The 21,057-nt window shown below is 41.8% G+C and overlaps 1 protein-coding gene across 1 annotated transcript in view; it reads right to left on the bottom strand.

The window, feature by feature from the left end:
• Window positions 1-21,057, bottom strand: part of LOC144504500 (echinoderm microtubule-associated protein-like 6) — a 376,096-nt gene that overhangs the window by 92,939 nt on the left and 262,100 nt on the right. Inside the window, exons 26-27 of the mRNA XM_078229865.1 lie at window positions 20,167-20,343; window positions 11,938-12,139 (exon numbers count right to left, since the gene is read on the bottom strand). Of these exons, the coding sequence (XP_078085991.1) occupies window positions 11,938-12,139; window positions 20,167-20,343 (379 nt within the window). The remainder of the gene's footprint in view (window positions 1-11,937; window positions 12,140-20,166; window positions 20,344-21,057) is intronic.

The raw sequence follows: 21,057 nt of genomic DNA, 5'->3' as shown, positions 1-21,057 counted from the left end.
CAATGCCCACCAGGCATCAGGCAGTGCCAAGGAGGTGGGGCTATGGCCTAATGGGGCGTGGGGCCTCTGGGGGTGATTGATGGGGGGTCCTGCTGCCACTCTACATTTGGGATCGTAGGCAGAGGGAGGGAAAACAGCAATCGGGGCTGGCCATCGGGGTTGGAGGTAGGTCAGGGCTGCAGTTTGGGGGGGTTGGGACTGGGGTGGGAGCATCAGGATTTACTCCAGTTTTTATGCAAATTCGGCATTTTGAATTTTTGGGGGAGAATTCCACCCATTATTTATACATTTTATTGAAACCAAAAACTGCTTGAATTACAAATTTACTTTTGCAATACTATCTATCTACCATTTTACAAAAGATGCATGTTATTTTCTTAATGTGTAGCTCCTTTTACTTGTTCAATAGAGCTAGATTTTGTAATGGGACCACTCAGTGGGAAACAGGAATCAGCCCTCAGTTTCATGGGATGGGCCGTTAATTGATATGGAGAAGGTTTAGCTGCAAATTATCGGCTGTGGGAGTGGAAACAGAGCATGACAACTCAGGTGCAGACCCAATTTAAATTAACCATGGCAACCATTACTGTGGTTGCTATTAGTACTGACAGTGCAGTGGAAGAGATCACAGAACTCCCACAGTTAAAGCAGAGCCAGAAGCCTGGAATTCAGAGCAGGGCTGCCCCTTAATTGGTAGAGGCATTGCCATGAAGAATGGGTTGGAAACAGTTAACTGACAAGCTTTTGTTTAAATTCAAATCAGGCAATTCTTCTATGAGAGTCCACTAGTCAACCAAGCAACACCCTCTCCTCATGAAGTATAAATTGTTGTTCTTTTCCTTTCAGAGACGAACAGGAGAAGAAATCCAGCAGAGGTGGCACAGAGACTTCACCGAAGAGCATTCTGAGAGAAGTCGCCGCAGTCACCCTGACTGTATAATGGGTAGAGGAAGAACTGGTGTCAAGAAGCAGTTAAACCCGAAACACTACATTAGTGTTTCCCTCCCTCCTCCTCCAACCAAAAAAAGGGCACTGTGAGGAGGACAAGCAAAGTGTGGTCTTGCCCTGCTGCAGTAGTAGGGGACACAAGGGAAAGAGCTGATTGGTAAGTAGAAAAGTTGGGTAAATATTTCATAATTTTATCACTTGTAGTCTCGGACGTAATTTCTGCGGTTTATAGTTTGTAAAGGTTATATTCATTAGTAACAAGGAGCAGAAATGAAGGGCCCAAGAGAATTGGATATAATTCGAAACAAAACATCTTTCAAAAGTTTAATTTAAAGGGGTAAGACATGACAGGAGAGCTCCAAGCTGTGGTCTGATCATGGTGTGCCATGTGGGAGGCCGGGAACATTTCTAGTGCCTGGGGCCAGCATGTGATTAGATTTGATTTAATATTGTCACATGTATTAGTATACAGTGAAAAATATTGTTTCTTGCGCGCTATACAGACAACACATACCATACATAAGGAAGGAAAGGAGAGAGTGCAGAATGTAGCCTTACAGTCATAGCTAGGTGTAGAGAAAGATCAGCTTAATGCGAGGTAGGTTCATTCAAAGGTCTGATGGCAGCAGGGAGGAAGCTGCTTTTGAGTCGGTTGGTACATGAATTCAGACTTTTATATCTTTTTCCTGCCGGAAGAAGGTGGAAGAGAGTATTTCTGGGATGCGTGAGGTCCTTGATTATGCTGGCTGCTTTTCCGAGGCAGAGGAAAGTATAGACAGCGTCAATGGATGGAAGACTGGTTTGAATGATGACTGGGCTTCATTCACGACCCTTTGTAGTTTCTTGCATTCTTGGGCAAAGCAGGAGCCATACCAAGCTCTGATACAACCGGAAAGAATGCTTTCCATGGTGCATCTGTAGAAGTTGGTGAGAGTTGTAGCAGACATGACAAATTTCCTTAGCCTCCTGAGAAAGTAGAGGCATTGGTGGGCTTTCTTAACTATAGCATCCGCATGGAGGGACCAGGACAGGTTGTTGGTGATCTGGACACCTAAACACTTGAAGCTCTCGACCATTTCTACTTCGACCCCATTGATGTAGACAAAGGCATGCCCTCCACTATGCTTCCTGAAATCGATGACCATTTCCTTCGTTTTGTTAACATTGAGGGAGAGATTATTGTCGTCGCACCAGTTCATCAGATTCTCTATCTCTTTCCTGTACTGTGTCTCGTCATTGTTTGAGATCCGACCCACAAAGGTGATGTCATCAGCAAATTTGAAAATCGAGTTGGAGGGGAATTTGGTCATACAATCAAAGGTAGGAAGTGTCTCCAGCTGCAGTTCCTGGAAGCCTGTGTTTCAAAGATGGAGTGGTGGCTGGGGGACACTGTGGAGCATCCGCGAGGTGGAGAGTATTGTGGATAGTATGTATAGAGAAGTGGTCACACCACAGGCTCAGACTCCATAGGCAGGAAGGGAATGGGTGACCACCAGACAGAGTAAGAGAGTAGGCAGGCAGTACAGGAATCTCCTGTGGCTATTCGGGGAGTGCTATTGATACGATTTTGAGGCAAGATATCAGCCTAGATGATGTGGAATCTGTATGGATCCAGTTAAGAAACAACAAGGGGCAAAAAACATTGGTGGGGGTGGTATACAGACCACTAAACTGTCGTGGTACATGTTGGGAAAAACATTAAACAGGAAATCAGAGATGCATGTGTTAAAGGAACATCTGTGATTATGGGCGACTTTAATCTGCATTTAGATTGGGTGAATCAAATTAGTACAATAGAGGAGGAATTTCTGGAGTGCATACGGGATGGTTTTCTGGAGCAATATATTGAGGAACCAACAAGGGAGCAAGCCATCTTGGATTGAGTGTTCTGCAATAAGAAAGGATTAGTTGGCAATCTAGTTGTGAGAGAACCCTTGGGGACGAGTGACCATAATATGGTAGAATTATTTGTCAAGGTGGATAACGATGTAGTTGATTCTGAGACCAGAGTCCTGAATCTCAATAGAGGTAACTAAGGTAATATGAGGCATGAATTGGCCATGATGGACTGGAAAACATTACTGAAAGGAAAGACAAGTGGATAGGCAATGGAGGGCATTTAAAGAATGAATAGGTGAACTCCAGAAGTTGTTTATTCCTGTTTGGCGCAAGAGTGGTAAGGGAATTGTGGCCAAACCATGGCTTACAAGGGAAATTGGAAATAGTATCAGATTCAAAAAAGCATAGAAATTGTCAAGAGAAAACAATAAGCCTGAGGATTGGGAGCAGTTTAAAATTCAGCAAAGGAGGACCAAAGGATTTTGATTAAGAAGGGAAAAATAGCGTATGAAAGTAAGCTAGTGGGGAACATAAAAACTGACTGTAAAAGTTTCTATAGATATGTAAAAAGAAAAAGATTGACAAAAACAAATGTAGTCCCCTTACAGTCAGAAACAGGAGAATTCATAATGGGAAATAAAGAAATGGCCGAAGAATTAAATTTGTACTTTGCTTCAGTCTTCACAAAGGAAGACATGAATAGTGTACCAGAAGTGCTGAGAGAAACATGTTTTAGTGAGGAGCTGAAGGAAATCAGCATTAGTAAAGAAATGATTTCGGAGAAATTGATGGGATTGAAGGTGGATAAATCCTCAGGTCCTGATAATCTTCACTCCAGAGTACTTAAGGAAGTGACCCTGGAAATAGTAGATCCATTGGTGGTTATTTTCCAAAATTCTTTGGACTCTGGAATAGTTCCGACAGATTGGAGGGTAGCTAATGTAAGCCCACTATTCAAAAAAGGAGGTAGAGAGAAAACAGGGAACTATAGACCAGTGAGCCTAACGTCGATACTGGGGAAGTTGCTAGAGTCTATTATCAAGGATTTCGTAACTCAGCATTTGGAAGGCAGTGGTATAATCAGATAAAGTCAGCATGGATTTACAAAAGGGAAATGAGGCTTGCCAAATCTATTGGAATCTTTTGAGGATATAAGCAGTAGAGTTGACCATGGTGAACCAATGGATGTGGTTTATTTAGACTTTCAGAAGGCTTTCAACAATGTCTCACATAACAGACTACTATGTAAAGTTAAAGCACATGGAATTGCAGATAATGTCTTGAGATGGATAGAAAGCTGGTTAGCAGATAGGAAGCAAAGAGTTGGCATAAATGGGTCTTTTTCTGATTGGCAGTCAGTGACTAGTGGGATCTGTGCTATCTGTGCAACTGTTCACATTATATATTAATGATTTGGAAGAGGGTACTGAAAGTATTATCTCCAAATTTGCAGATGATACAACGTTGGGTGGGAGGATGAGTGCGAGAAGGATGCAGAGATGCTTCAGCGTGATTTGGACAGGCTAAGTGTGTGGGCATCTGCATGGCAGATGCAGTATAATGTGGATAAATGTGAGGTTATCCACTTCGGTAGCAATAATAGGAAGACAGATTATTACTTGAATGGGTGTAAATTGAGAGAGGTGGATACTCAACAAGACCTTGGAATCCTTGTGCATAAGAACATAGGAACATAGGAACATAGGAACATAGGAACATGGAAACATAGAAAACTACAGCACAAAACAGGCCCTTCGGCCCCACAAGTTGTGCCGAACATATCCCTACCTTTTAGGCCTACCTATAACCCTCCATCCTATTAAGTCCCATGTACTCATGCAGGAGTCTCTTAAAAGACCCTATTGAGTTTGCCTCCACCACCACTGACGGCAGCCGATTCCACTCGCCCACCACCCTCTGTGTGAAAAACTTCCCCCTAACATTTCCCCTGTACCTACACCCCAGCACCTTAAACCTGTGTCCTCTCGTAGCAGCCATTTCCACCCTGGGAAAGAGCCTCTGAGAGTCCACCCGATCTATGCCTCTCAACATCTTATATACCTCTATTAGGTCTCCTCTCATCCTACGTCTCTCCAAGGAGAAAAGACCGAGCTCCCTCAGCCTATCCTCATAAGGCATGCCACTCAATCCAGGCAACATCCTTGTAAATCTCCTCTGCGCCCTTTCAATCTTTTCCACATCCTCGTTAGCAGCTTCCTATCTGCTAACCAGCTTTCTATCCATCTCAAGACATTTTCTGCAATTTCACGCGCTTTAACTTTACATAGTAGTCTGTTATGTGAGACCTTGCTGAAAGCCTTTTGAAAGTCTAAATAAACCACATCCATTGGTTCTCCATGGTCAACACTACTGCTTATATCTGGCCCCTTGAACCTGCTCCGCCATTCAATAAGATCATGGCTGATCTTTTCGTGGACTCGGCTCCACTTACCCGCCCGCTCATCATAACCCTTAATTCCTTTAGTGTTCAAAAATTTATCTATCCTTGCCTTAAAAACATTCAATGAGGTAGCCCCAACTGCTTCATGGGCAGGGAATTCCACAGACTCACAACCCTTTGTGTGAAGAAGTTCCTCCTCAACTCAGTCTCAATCTGCTCCCCCTTATTTTGAGGCCATGCCCCCTAGTTCTAGTTTCACCCACCAGTGGAAACAACTTCCCTGCTTCTATCTTATCTATTCCCTTCATAATCTTATATGTTTCTATAAGATCTCCCCTCATTCTTCTGAATTCCAATGAGTATAGCCCCAGTCTACTCAGTCTCTCCTCATAAGCCAACCCTCTCAACTCCGGAATCAACCTAGTGAATCTCCTCTTCACCCCCTCCAGTGCCAGTATATCCTTTCTCAAGTAAGGAGACCAAATCTGTACACAGTACTCCAGGTGTGGCCTCACCAGCACCCTATACAGCTGCAACATAACCTCGCTGTTTTTAAACTCCATCCCTCTAGCAATGAAGGGCAAAATTCAATTTGCCTTCTTAATGACCAGCTGCACCTCCTTGTGATTCTTGCACAAGGACATCCAGGTCCCTCTGCACAGCAGCATGCTGCATTTTTTTACCATTTAAATAATAGTCCATTTTGCTGTTATTCCTACCAAAATGGATGACCTCACATTTACCAACGTTGTACTCCATCTGCCAGACCCTCGCTCACTCACTTAGATGATCTATATCCCTTTGCAGACTATCAGCGTCCTCTGCACACTTTGCTCTGCCACTCATCTTAAGACATCTGCGAATTTTGACAACTACCCTTGGTCCCCAACTCCAAATCATCTATGTAAATCGTAAACAATTGAGGTCCCAACACTGATCCCTGAGGCACACCACTAGTCACTGATCGCCAACCAGAAAAACACCCATTTACCCCCACTCTTTTAGCACATCAGTCACTGAAAGCAAGCACGCAAATACAGTAGACAGTAAAGAAGGCAAATGGTATGTTGGCCTTCACAGTGAGAGGATTTGAGTATAGGGATGGTGATGTTTTGCTGCAATTGTATAGGGCATTGGTGAGGCCATATCTGGAGTACTATGTGTAGTTTTGGTGTCCTTATCTGAGGAAGGATGTCCTTGTTATAGAGGGAGTACAGCGAAGGTTTACCAGGCTGATTCCTGGGATGGCAGGTCTGTCATATGAGGAGAGACTAAGTCGGTTAGGATTATATTCACTGGAGTTTAGAAGAGTGAGGGGGGATTTCATAGAAACTTATAAAATTCTAACAGGGTTAGACAGGGTAGATTTAGAAAGAATGTTTCCAATAATGGGGGATTCCAGAACTAAAGGTCATAGTTTGAGGATACAGAGTAAACCTTTTGGAACTGAGGTGTGGAGAAATTTCTTCACTCAGTTGATGGTGAATGTGTGGAATTCACTCCCACAGAATGTAGTTGAGGCCAAAACGTGGCTGCTTTCAAGAAGAAATTAGACATAGCTCTTGGGGCTAAAGGGATCAAGGGATATTGGGGGGGGAAGGGGGAATCAGGATATTGAATTCAATGATCAGCCATGATCAAAATGAATGGCAGAGCAGGCTCGAAGGGCCAAATGGCCTACTCCTGCTTCTAGTTTTTATGTCCCAAAGTTTGGTATTCTTGCAAAGCTCTCCTGATGAGAGCAAGATGAAACACCTTTTTGGATTGTCTCTTTTTTCATCATTACCACCAATGCTGATATATTACACCAAATATCATGAGTTTTATCTTGGGCAGTAATCTTTTATGTGGCACCTTACTGAATGCCTTTGGAAATCCAAATAAACTACATTTACTGGCTACCCTTTATTCACTCTACTTGATGCATCCTCAAAGAATTCTAATAAATTTGTCAAACACAATTTCCCTTTCATAAAATAATTTTGGCTCTTGTTAATGATTTTCTAAATGTCCTGCTACTATTTCCTTAATAATGGATTCTAGTGTTTTCCCAAAGCTAAATGTTAGGCTAACTGCTTTATAGTTTCCTACATGCTGTTTCCCTCCTTTCTTTAATAGGGGCATTACATTGGCAGTTTTCCAATCCACTGGAACTTTTCCAGAATCTAGAGAAGTTTGGAAGATTACAACCATTGCATCCATTATCTCTACGATCAATTCTTTAAGACGCTAGGATGCAGGCCATCAGGTCCAAGGGACTTGTCAACCTTCAGTGCCATGTATCCTAGGATACAAAATACTTAGGGCGGCACGGTAGCACAGTGGTTAGCACTGCTGTTTCACAGCTCCAGGGACCTGGGTTCGATTCCCGGCTTGGGTGGAGTTTGCACATTCTCCTCGTGTCTGCGTGGGTTTCCTCCGGGTGCTCCGGTTTCCTCCCACAGTCCAAAGATGTGCGGGTTAGGTTGATTGGCTATGCTAAAATTGCCCTTAGTGTTCTGAGATGCGTAGGTTAGAGGGATTAGTGGGTAAAATAAGTAGGGATATGGGGGTAGGGCCTGGGTGGGATTGTGGTCGGTGCAGACTCGAGGGGCCGAATGGCCCCTTTCTGTGCTGTAGGGTTTCTATGATTTCTATGACTTGTTCAAAGTCTCTGCCATTTCCTTCCCATTATTAATAGCTCAGAGATAATGGATGCAATGGTTGTAATCTTCCAACATAAGAGATCATTGTTTACTTCAACTACTCTCTTCCTTTTTATATACTTCAAGTAACTCTGATTCTCTGTTTTATATTTCTTGCTAGTTTACTTTAATATTCTAATTTCTCCTTTTGTTTTTTTTTCTCGCCATTCTTCGCTGATTTCTAACATTTTCCCAATCTTCTGGCACATTTTCACAGCATTATACACATTTTCTTTTAATTTGATACCATCCTTAACATCCTTAGTTAGCCATGGATGGTTTAGCCTCCTCGTAGAGTAATGTTTTTCTCAAATGAATATATCTTTGCTAAGATATATGAAATATCTCGTTAAATGTCTGCCACTGCTTATACACCATCTTACGGTTTAACCTATTTTCCCAGTCTGCTTTAACCAACACTGTTTTCATACCTTTGTAATTGCCTTATTTAAATCTAAGACTGCAGTTTTATACTCCAGTTTCTCACCCTCCAACTGAATGTGAAATTCTATCATGAACATTCTTCCCTGGAGGATCCTTTACTATGAGGTCTTTAATTAATCCTGTCTCATTACACATTACCAGGTCTAAATAGATTGCTTATACCATAACGTATTGTTCCAAGAAACTATCTTCAATACACTCCATGAACTCACCCTCAAATTACCTTTAAAATTTTATCTGTTTGATCTATGTGAAAATTAAAATCGCCTATGTTTATTGCAGTATCTTTCTTACAAATTCCTATTAATTCTTGATATTTACATTTTCCTACAGGGTAGCTAATGTTTGAGGGTCCATATATTCCCATCAGTGACTTACTTCCTTTGCTATTTCTTATCTCCAACCACGCTGACTCTTACTGTGAGCCCTTATCCCTTTTCTCTATCTCCTCCTTTTAGCAGTTTGTCCTCTCTGTATTCCCTGTTCATTCTCCCGGAAATGCTCAATTCAAAGGGGAAGGCATAACATAATAGACCATTGATATTCAGAGACAACTTGGTTCTGCATGAACCTTTTCCGTCAAAGACATTCAAGATTATCAGAATGCTTTCCCTCTCCAAAACCGTGGGTGGGATTTTATGGTGACCACAAGTGCAAGAAATATGGCATACAGGGCGACTAAATTAGGTAAGTTGCGAAATTGATTTTCCAATAACAGGTTGAGATGCAGAGATAAACTCAGTGGCATGTTTGTGGTGCGTTGGGCCTCACACCAGCCTGTGGGGTGGGGGATGGGGTTTGTACTTGTGATGTACGATATGAATATTCATTAGCATAAACTTGTTTAAATAAAGTCTTGCCTCCAAGATAAAGTCAATTGCACACCAGAATCTCATTGCACTCGCTTCATGTTTGTTTATAGGTACTGTGCACCAGTTGGGTTTGTGCAGTGAGGTCTGTGCTTTTCTTTATTGAATCCAATGACACAAGGAAGGGGAGCAGAGAATGGCAACTTGCATGAAAACTCAGGACTGGTAAAGATGAGTCAGTGGTAAAGGGGGTATGTGTTGAGTGGAGTTGAGGGGCATGGTGGAGTGAAAGAGGGTTCTAAGGAAGGACAGAAGGTGGGGTTGCAGGCATAGAGGAGTGAAATGAGGAGGGCCTGGTTTCTTGAGTTTGATGGACAGGTAGTGGGAACAGTCAGTATAGGTAAGAAAATGACAGGCCTAAAGGATGATGTCAGTACTGTCCAAATGTGCGTCCATTTCAGGGTGTTGGCTGGTACAGTCTTTACAGGGCTCCGAGCTCACCTACAACATTTCAATTATCCCTGCCAAGAGTGATCTCATAGGAACAGAGGAACGTAGGAAACAGGAGCATAGGCCATTTGGCCCCTTGAGCTTGCTCTTCCATCAATTAGATCACGGCTCATCCTCTACTTGATCTTGGACAATGTCCTTGTTACTGCATAAAAGGAAGAGCTACCTGAGCCTGCAAGTTCAGCCATGTCCCACAGAATGGCGAACACACCACTGGACACTGACATGAACATTCAATAAAGAGTGAACAAGAAGACATAACATTGTTTCTTCTACAATAAAGGAAATGTCCCTAACTCCCTCGCCTGAATTTTCTGGATGGTAGGGTCTCAGTTCCTGATTCTGTGCCCTGCAGCCATTTCATGCACCTGACTGGCCGGCAACTCTCCAGTCCCTACAGTAACAGCATTGCAATCGATAGAAGAGGGAGTTCAGGAAGACATTGGAGCCTAAGGCTGGGCACTGGAGGCCCAGGTAAGTTCAAGGGGTTCTAGGGAAGGGAGGGTAGGGAAGACAAAGGAGGCACAGACACACCCTAAAAATCCATTGGTGAGACAGAATGTAATTCTGGCTCCTGTAAACATTAATGCATTTCAACCCTGGGGTGAGCCAGTCCATTTAGCTCTCTGGCAGGTTAAGAGGAGGCAGGTGGGAATGAGAAGTAGTAGAGGAAAAGAGGATGGAAGGGCTAGAAGAAAAGATGAAAAGGAAGTAGAGATTGGTGATAATGAGGCTTGAACTGTAACTCCTCCTAGCCCATCAAAATATTTTTAAAATCTTACAAAACTTATCTTTAAAGACCACTGGTTAGGTTTCTTGATGCTTGGAAAAATAGGACAGATATGCACTATGCAAATTTTATTCATTCCTCTTTGAAAGTTGCAATGCCAGGGTTCTACAACAGGCACGGAATCCCTGTTTGCATAACTAAATTGTCTCCCACCTGGAACATTGGCCAACAAATGGGGTGCCTTTCTGAAAGTTGAAATGGTGCATAAGGATGCGGATGACACTAAAGTCGATGGAGTTGTAGACAGTGCGGAGGGAAGTGGCAGGTTACAGAGGGACATAGATAAGCTGCAGAGCTGGGCTGAGAGGTGGCAAATGGAGTTTAATGCGGAAAAGTGTGAGGTGATTCACTTTGGAAGGAGTAACAGGAATACAGAGTACTGGGCTCATGGTAAGATACTTGGTAGTGTGGATGAACAGAGGGATCTGGGTGTCCATGTACATAGATCCCTGAAAGTTGGCACCGAGGTTGATAGGGTTGTTAAGAAGGCGTACAGAGTGTTAGCTTTTATTGGTAGAGGGATTGAGTTTCGGTGCCAGGAGGTCATGCTGCAACTGTACAAAACTCTGGTGCGGCCGCATTTGGAGTATTGCGTACAGTTCTGGTCACCGTATTATAGGAAAGATGTGGAAGTGTTGGAAAGGTTGCAGAGGAGATTTACCAGGATGTTGCCTGGTATGGTGGGAAAATCGTATGAGGAAAGGCTGAGGGGCTTGAAGTTGTTTTCGTTAGAGAGAAGGTTAAGAGGTGACTTAATAGAGGCATACAAGATGATCAGAGGATTAGATAGGGTGGATAGTGAGAGCCTTTTTCCTCGGATGGTGTTGGCTAGCACGAGGGGACAGCTTTAAATTGAGGGGTGAGAGATATAGGACAGATGTTAGAGGTAGGTTCTTTACTCAGAGAGTAGTAAGGGCGTGGAATGCCCTGCCTGCAGCAGTAGTGGACTCGTCAACATTAAGAGCATTCAAATGGTTATTGGATAAACATATGGATGATATTGGAATAGTGTAGATTAGAGGGGCTTTAGATTGGTTCCTCTGGTCGGCGCAACATTGAGGGCCGAAGGGCCTGTACTGCGCTGTAATGTTCTATGTTCTAAGGTTCAAACAAATTAACACACACCACTAAGCATTATGCTTGATCAAAAAAGGTTTGAAAACAATTTGTTAGAAAAGAAAGAGTGCAGTTTGGTGACAGTGGCAATTTTGTATTTACACCCGGGTGAAAGTGGTATTAACATAGAAGGTAGGAGCAGGAGGATTTGGCTCTTCGAGCCTGCTCCGCCATTCATTATGACCATGGCTGACCATCCAACTCAATAGCCTAATCCTGCTTTTTCCCCATAACCTTTGATCCCATTCGCCCAATTTATTGCTGGTGTCCAGATAGACATCTGGATAATTCTGTAAAATTTAAATTTATTACAAAGATCAAAGTAATTAGGGATTTCAAAACTAGTAGTACACTGGGTAAGAAAAGGCTCAAGTTATTAATAGCTTTTCTGTCTACCTCCATCCTCATCTGTGTCGGTGTCAGACTCTTCACTGTCCATTGGCTTGTTGTCCCTGTTTCCATCAGTTTCCAAATTCCAGATCATCAAAGCAGTGTCGGCACCACCCACTGTAAGCAACAAGCTGTCATCCTGTGCCCACCTCACATTAGTCACATGTGCACTGTGGCCCACATACTTTTTAAACTTTGCATATCGGCCCTGGAAAACAAATTAGTCACATTTTCAGTTAGGGATGTGGCTATCATGACTTTATATACCTAAACACTTATAATACAGAAGTATGGGCACTATGCCACAATTAGATATTACTTTTGACATTTAACTTTTTTGTTGATAATTTTAATAACTTTTTTCCAGATTACTTGACCATAATTTTTATTGCATACAAAAATAGAGAAGTGAATCAATAGAAAGTTGTTTTCTTTGGACAATTTGTTTTGCTTACCAACACTTTTCTACTATCACGATTGTATAACTAGTTCTTGTAAGAAGTTAAAAGAAAAAGCAATGTCCCACAAAGTGAGGTGCCACTTTATCCTTCTGGCAAAAACTACTAAGAATTTATTTTTTCTTTTCTCTTGGACAAAAAATAATAAGACACCATAGATTAGATGTTATATTCAAACAGGATCAGTATATTAGACATTATTATTGATGTTGTGTGTGCCCATCATGTATATATAATTTCCATTTTGTAAATGAGAAAGTTTGGAGGTTATGCTATTCTATTATTCAAATTTTATTTTACAAGTCCACTTTTTCACCAATAACTGTGCAATTCTAAGAGTTTCGGTTATATTAATATACAGATGATATGCAATTAGTTTAATATTAGATAGGTCTGCTTATTTTCTGGTGTTAGCCATGATTCATCAATAATTTCATTTTCTTTAAAGTTTAAGGTTTATTTACAAATCAACTTCAGTCATAGCCAAGGGCTGAACTGAGCTAAATTTTACCATTAGTCATTAGAATTAAAATATAAAAATCCCAGAAAGAACAGATTAGAATAAGTTCATTAGATTTTGCAGATCTTTGCATTATCAAGGTTCAAAGTTATACAATCAGTAAAGTTTATTGTGTAAATGAGATATAGCATTGAACCATTCTTAAATCTTGTTCTTTTATATCTTAGTTAACGTAGCTGGTAGCCAGTGTGAGATCTGTCTTCAGGTAACAAGTAGCGAAGTTTGGACTGCGGCAGCTGTCCTGCAAAAGAACAGCAGAGTTGATTCTGTCCATTCTTGAGTGTCTCCAGACAACAATCATGCAAGATTATGATTAATGGTGGTAATTAGGACCAAGAATGACTTTGCAAGCCCTTTTCCGAACACAATCAATGGCTTTACGTTGTTGCTCTGTGATTCTGCTGAAACACACAGTTGCCTGGTATTCCAATATGGGACGAATAAAAGATGTGAAAATGGTTATTAAATCATCGCTTTAGAAGGAGTGGTATTTCAGTTTCCACAGCAAGTACAGATGGCTGTTAGATCATTTAACAATAGGTCTGATGTGCACATCCATTTTAGATCGGACTGGCTAAACATACCCAACAATTTGACAGTGTTATGATGTTGGATCGTGATGTCATTCCGTAACAGATTGGTAAGACCCTGTTTGGAGCAATATCAACGACTGTGCACTTAATGGGGTTAAGGCAAATTCCATTGTACACAGACCAATTGTGATGTTGCTCAAGAACAGGCTGGCATGTGAGATTTAGTGTGACGATGCAACTTTTCAATAACCATCAGTACCTCATCATATTTGAAGTAGTGAATGCCAATGTCGACATCGTTGTAGCTGGCATCGTTAATTGGAACAAGTAAAACAGTGGATCCCATCTTAGTTCCATGTGGAAATCCAGCATAAATGCATATCCACTTGGATAGCTTATTGGTGAAATTGTGAAATTAAAATGTTGTTCAAAATTTGAAATGAAATTGCTTATCTAAGAAACATGAGATGAATCAACTCCCATTTGTAGGGGTTCGAGATGGCAATTGTGTGATCGAATACTTTGGAGAGGTCTATAAGCAGCCTTGAAAATATTGATTCTGCGTATCAATATGCTCATGCAGTGTGCGCAGGATATTAATCAAGCAATTTGAAGTTGACATGTCCTTGATGTTTCCAAACTGGAGTTGTTCTGCATTGTCTCCATCGTTCATTTTGTTATAAAGTGTTCTGCAACTTTAGAGAAATGACCAATTAGAATGATAGGGTTCAGGTTGTCAGTGCTGGCGGGTGACAATTTCAGAATAGAAATGACATACACCTTTTTACACTGTGCTAGGACAGTCTGTTACGTGCGTGAGGCATTGATTGTGTCAGTCAAAAGTTGTGCAAGTTCATAACATCACTGCCAGACATCAGGCAGTTCTCTTAACAGGACCACCTGCTTTATGAAATTCAATTCTCCTACCTTTCTAGATAGACCTCCCCATGGGTGAACTTGGTGGAAGAGATTGTAGATACACTGGGAGGAGGTATTCAGCGATTGTAAATCATCTCCAACAGATGCAAAGTGGGAACATATTTGGACCAAGAACTATACTGAAGGAGAACTGACAACGACGAACAAAATGAACAGATGTCTGCTTCTGTGACTTTGTAATATTATGCAATTTTGCTTTTCATAGGCAACAGATTTAAAAGGGGGGGGGGGGGGGCAGGATTAGCATGGTGAACCCCAAATCAGGTAGTTCACCCTGAAAGGTGGAGGCCCTATTGATCTTAATGACTGGACCTTAGTTGAATAAAAGACCTTGGATTCCTGCTAACCCAATGCCAGGTTGTTGGTCAGCAAGTGGGAGCAAAAATATGGCAGCAGGAGACTGCAGCCCAGAACCTCTGGGAATGGTTCCTCACAGTAAGAGAGGTCCAGAGGGGAACAGGGGAGGTGGTGGAGGGCTTAGCGATTGTTCTAGGGTGAAATTCCAGCATGATCTAAAGGCTGGGGTGGGGGATTCCAGTAAGTTCAGTGGGCTGGTGGGGTTCAGTCCATCATAGTTGATTTTGCAGGAGTTTTGCCTGAATTCTTGTGGTGCTAGCTTCGAGAACGACATTAGCATTTGTTCAATGATCCTCCTGTTGAATCTGAAGAATGTGGCAGAGACATTGTTGGTGGAATCTTTCTAGCACTCTTCTGTGTCACTGATACACGGGTCAGGTCTCACTGCTGTACAGGAGCGTGGTGACATCAACTGCTCTGTACACTAGGACTTTTGTTGACTTGCGGAAGTCTTTATCATCAAATACTCTGCCATAGTTTGTAGAAGGTTGATCTGGCGCAGCTGTTCTGGGGTTGGATCTCCAAGTCAGTTGTGGCCTTTTGAGAGAGATGGCTGACAAGGTATGGGAAATAATCAACATATTCTAGAATCTTTCTTTCAACATATATGGGAAGTGGAATATTTTGACTTACCAGGTCTGGGTTGATACATACGTTTTGTTTTTGCGTTATTCAAGGGCACACCAAGTCTCTTGCATGCAGAATTGAAGAGATCGAGAGTGATTTGCAAAACAGATGTAGAGTGGGCAATGACTCATTCACAAACTATAAATGATATACATCCATTGTGGTCAGCTTAGTTTTGGCAGCGAGGTGACTGAGGCTAAAGAGTTTTCCATCTAGGTAATATTTAATACTTCCGTCGGAGACCAGTTGATCTTTGATGAGATGAATGGAAACTGTCACGTGGACTGTAAGGGGCTATTACGCAGTCTTGCTTGACACCAGTCCACATTTTGAAGAGTCTGTTTCAGATGTTCTACATAAGACAGATGCACTTATATCATCATGAAGCAGTTGCAGGATTTCGATGAATTTCTTGGACATCCAAATCTCTGGAGCACAATGCACAGCGATTTACTGTGTCAAATGCTTTGGTCAGGCTGATAAATGCAATGAAGAGTTCCTAATGTTCTTCTTGATATTTTTCTCAGATTTGTCTAGCAACTAAGACCTCAGGTTCCTCCGGAAGGCTTCAAGCCACACTATGTCAAATAGAATGTAAATGATTGAGAATTTAATGCACTCAACCTGACAACATATGATTTATATTCTTTAATATAAAATGCAGAGTGCAGTAGACCTTTCTGTAAATTAAGAAAACCTGCATTTCATAATGTATTGTAATTATTTGTATCCTGAAATCATCATAATTGTGCAATCCTTATTTTATACCTTGATTCTATTTCTATTTTAATGATTGTCTATAGCTGTGTTGTAAATTATAATTACTTGTTTTATTTGTGTTGTCATCACAATTCAGCACCTGACACTATGATAATAAATAAACCAATTATCTATCTCACTAAGAACTCAGCTAAAATATTTAGAAAAAGGACAATAAATCTGTCCATCCATTTAGCATTGTTCTGCTTTTACGCCTTTGTGTGAATTATTTTTTTGTGTCGATTTGATTGGCTGTTTAGGCTATGGCCTAACAGTGTGGTGTTTTTCTGAAGAAGATAACTTATGTGCATTTGGTATATACAAGTGAAACTATTTTTTCTTTTTTAACCGTTAATTAGGGCTGAGTTGAGGAGGAACATCTTCACCCAAAGGGTTGTGAAACTGTGGAATTCCCTGCCCAATGAAGCAGTTGAGTCTACCTCATTGAATGTTTTTAAGGCAAAGATTGATAGATTTTTGAACAGTAAAGGAATTAAGGGTTATGGTGAGTGGGTGGGTAAGTGGAACTGAGTCCATGAAAAGATCAGCCATGATCTTATTGAATGGCGGAGCAGGCTCAAGGGGCCAAATGGCCTACTCCTGCTCCTAGTTCTTATGTTCTTAACTCGTACATGGTTTCAGAGGAGTCAAAGAACTACTGTGGAAATTGCCTTCTGATGTAAGTACGAGTGGAGAATATTGAGAGCAAAGCTACATTATAACAAGACCAATTCCTATGTAATGCCAATTTCCTTGTTGGTTGTGCAAACATTCCTGTCTCCTTGATTCTGAATCTGCCAATGATTATGAAAACTGTGTCCTTTTAACTTGCTTGAAAAAACAGTGTTCCAAGTAAAAAATAAATGTGAAGTTATGCCTTTATTTTTTTTAATTTTATATGCAAGTTTCTGCCTTAAATTATCTTCCCTCTAAGTTTCTCTCTTAAATTAACCTCTCTCCACCTTTCCATCTCTAACTGGCCTTCATACCTTCAATACTGACAGACTAGATTAAGAAACACAAAAACTAGAGTTCCAAATTAAAACACAAAATGCTGCAAATAAACAGGTCTGAAGGAGAAAAGGTAAATCAGATTTGGTGCACAGCTTTTTGTTGGATTTTTGTTTGTAGACATTTGCACAAGCTGATACTGAACCCATGCCATCTTTTGGAAGCCCAAACTCTGCTTAGTATAAGACTGCTGAGTGAATGGATCCCATTCAAACCTCCACTTTGCCAGATCCTATTCCTAAGACAATGTGAATGTTTTTGTTCTAGCCTTCTTGACTAAAATAAGAAATGTATATCTTTAGTTTATGTTGCATTTAACAATAGCTAGAATTAAATAGAAAGATCGAATACCAGGTTTTGGCACCCTGATTACAAAATGGCACCCTGTGAGTGCAGTGGTCTGGAAATTGAAGACTCAGAATTCATTTTCTACCCATAATTTAATCAGATGGAAAACAAATATGTAGGCTTGTGATTTTCTGATCAGAATTCCTTGGAACGATGTGGAGATGCCAGCGTTGGACTGGGGTAGGCACACTAAGAAGTCTCACAACACCAGGTTAAAGTCCAACAGGTTTATTTAGGTAGCACGAGCTTTCAAAGCGCTGCCCCTTCATCAGGTGAGTGGAGAGTTGGGTTCACAAACAGGGCATATATAGACACAGACTCATTTGCAAGATAATGGTTGGAATGCAAGTCTTATCAGGTAATCAAGTCTTTACAGGTGCAGACAATGCGAGTGGAGAGAGGGTTAAGCACAGGTTAAAGAGGTGTGAATTGTCTCAAGCCAGGACCGTTAGTAAGATTTTGCAAGCCCAGGCAAGTCGTGGGGGTTACAAGATCCCGGTTCAGGCTGTCCTCATATGTGCAGAACTTGGCTATTAGTTTCTGCTCTGCGATTCTGCATTGTCGTGTGTCTTGAAGGCCACCTTGAAGAACACTTAGCTGAAGATCAGAGGCTGAGTGCCCTTGACTGCTGAAGTGTTCCCCGACAGGAAGGGAACTCTCCTGCCTGGTTACTATTGAGCGGTGTCCATTCATCTGTTGTCATTGCATCTGCATTGTCTCACCGATGTACCATGCCACAGGACATCCTTTCCTGCAGCATATCAGGTAGACAACATTGGGCGAGTCGCAAGAATATGTACCGTGTACCTGGTGGATGATGTTCTCACGTGAGATGTTGACATCCGTATCGATGATCCGGCACGTCTTGCATAGGTTGATGTGGCAGGGTTGTGTGGTGTCATGATCACTGTTCTCCTGAAGGCTGGGTAGTTTGCTGCAAACAATGGTCTGTATGAGGTTGCACAGTTGTTTGAAGGCAAGTAGTGGGGGTGTGGGGATGGCCTTGGCGAGATGTTAGTGTTCATCGATGACATGTTGAAGGCTCCGAAGATGATGTCGTAGCTTCTTTGCTACGGGGAAGTACTGGACAACAAAGGGTACTCTGTCCGCTGTGTCCCACGTTTGTCTTCTGAAGAGGTCGGTGCGGTTTTTCGCTGTGGTGTGTCGGAACTGTTGATCGATGACTCGAGCGCCATATCCTGCTCTTATGAGGGCGTCTTTCAGCGTTGGTAGATATCTGTTGTGTTCCTCCTCATCTGAACAGATCGTATACGGGGGGGGCTGGTCCGTAGGGGATGGCTTCTTTAACGTGTTTAGGGTGGAAGCTGGAGAAATGGAGCATTGTGAGGTTATCCGTGGGCTTGCAGTACAGGGAAGTGCTGAGGTGACCGTCCTTGATGGAGATACGTGTGTCCAAGAATGCAACCGATTCTGGAGAGTAGTCCATAGTGAGTCTGATTGTGGGATGGAACTTGTTGATGTCATCATGTAGTTATTTCAGTGATTGTTTGCTGTGAGTCCAAAGGAAAAAAATGTCATCATTCTTCCTTTGCAGCAAACTATCCAGCCTTCAGGAGAACAGTGACCACGACACCACACAACCCTGCCACAGCAACCTCTTCAAGACGTGCTGGATCATGAACACGAATGCCATCATCTCACGTGAGAACACCATCCACCAGGTACACGGTACATATTCTTGCAACTCGCCTAACATTGTCTACCTGATACGCTGCAGGAAAGGATGTCCTGAGGCATGGTACATCGGCGAGACCATGCAGACTCTACGACAACGGATAAATGGACACCAGTCGATAATCACCAGGCAGGAGTGTTCCCTTCCTGTCGGGGAACACTTCAGCAGTTAAGGGCATTCAGCCTCTGATCTTCGGGTAAGCGTTCTTCAAGGCAGCCTTCAAGACACACAACAACGCAGAATTGCTGAGCAGAAACTGATAGCCAAGTTCCGCACACATGAGGAGGCCTCAGCCGGGATCTTGGGTTCATGTTACACTACCTGTAACCACACAACTTGCCTGGACTTGCAAAATCTTACTAACTGTCCTGGCTTGAGACAATTCACACCTCTTTAACCTGTGCTTAACCCTCTCTCCACTCACATTGTCTGCACCTGTAAAGACTTGATTACCTGTTAAGGCTCGCATTCCAACCATTATCTTATAATTGAGTCTGTGTCTATATACGCCCTATTTGTGAACCCAATTCTCCACTCACCTGATGAAGGGGCAGCGCTCCGAAAGCTAGTGCTACCAAATAAACACGTTGGACTTTAACCTAGTGTTGTGAGACTCCTTGGAATGAACACTGTACAGATGAGCAACACTTCTGAATTTCTGCCATAATGTGAAGACCAATTTATATTCCTTTGTATTTCAGTATGTTGAACTTCCCAGTCATTCCATGCCAATTTTTGTAGGTCATCAAAATGTGCAAACTAATTACCTGCACGACATGACAGTGAATACACCTGTAAAATAACTGAAACAACGAAGTATCAAAACTTGCAAAATTTAATTAAGTTAGCATGTTTGACAGTACACATGCAAAACATACAACTTATGCATTTATCATGGGGAATATAAAATAAAAGTGATTTGAATAACCATATATACAGTGTTATTTTTATATTAAAACAAAATACTACCTGTGCAAATAAAGTTACCTTTACTGGGTATGAAAAAAGCTTCATAAAGCCAAAGTCATCCCCTGTGACTATGAGTTTTTTGGCTTTGGTCAGACAGGCTGCATTGACATCTGTGATATCACTGTGTGTAGGCCAGATTCCTTCACATGTTGGTCCTAAAACACATGTCCAAGTAGCCCAATCTATCTTTTCTATCTGCATAAAAAAATGAAACAGATAAGCTGGAACTTCCTGTAGATCAAATCTCAATTAAGATCTACCATTATGTGACAGAATAATTGATCTCAACATATCTACATTTATGCAAAAATAAAGCGCTTATAGGTCCAGAAAGTATGTTCTCTCAATAGAGATTGATAGTTCCCTGATTAAATTTTACTGTTGAGCATGTTGAAGTCAGTGACTGCTCATAATACTACACTAGAATTCTTGTGTGTGGGCAAGTGCTAGTGGGAAAAATTGGATAAACACAAAAAAGGACATGGAAACATGGAATGCAGTTAGCCCATACATGTTCATGGTATTGTAGACAGTATAATAATTTTCTGCAGCCTGCTGCTTTACGTGGTTGCTGTGTGCAGCCAGTGCTACACAGGCTGTTCACGGGCTGCGCATATCAAAACAGAAGGCCTGATATTTCAAGATGCTGGGCTTAAAAGTAGCTTATGCCTCCTAAAGCTGAGAAGCATTGTGGTTGCATGAGGTAGTGGAAGTCATCTGAAAACTGAGCAGTGGCTGCACGTAAGAGAGGGTGTGCACCAAGATTTTCAGACAATGTCTTTGTTGAAGAAGTAGAGAATTCTGTAGCTGTTGGGGGACAGATGCTCAGAAGAGGTGGTGGCAGAGGTTAATTTCAAGAATGTTGTTCCAAGAACATGGATGCAGTGCAGGAAGAAATTTAACTATTTT

Source organism: Mustelus asterias, chromosome 15 (genome assembly GCF_964213995.1).
Source record: "Mustelus asterias chromosome 15, sMusAst1.hap1.1, whole genome shotgun sequence".
Classification (NCBI taxonomy): domain Eukaryota; kingdom Metazoa; phylum Chordata; class Chondrichthyes; order Carcharhiniformes; family Triakidae; genus Mustelus; species Mustelus asterias.
This window is presented reverse-complemented; position numbering and strand designations above follow the sequence as displayed.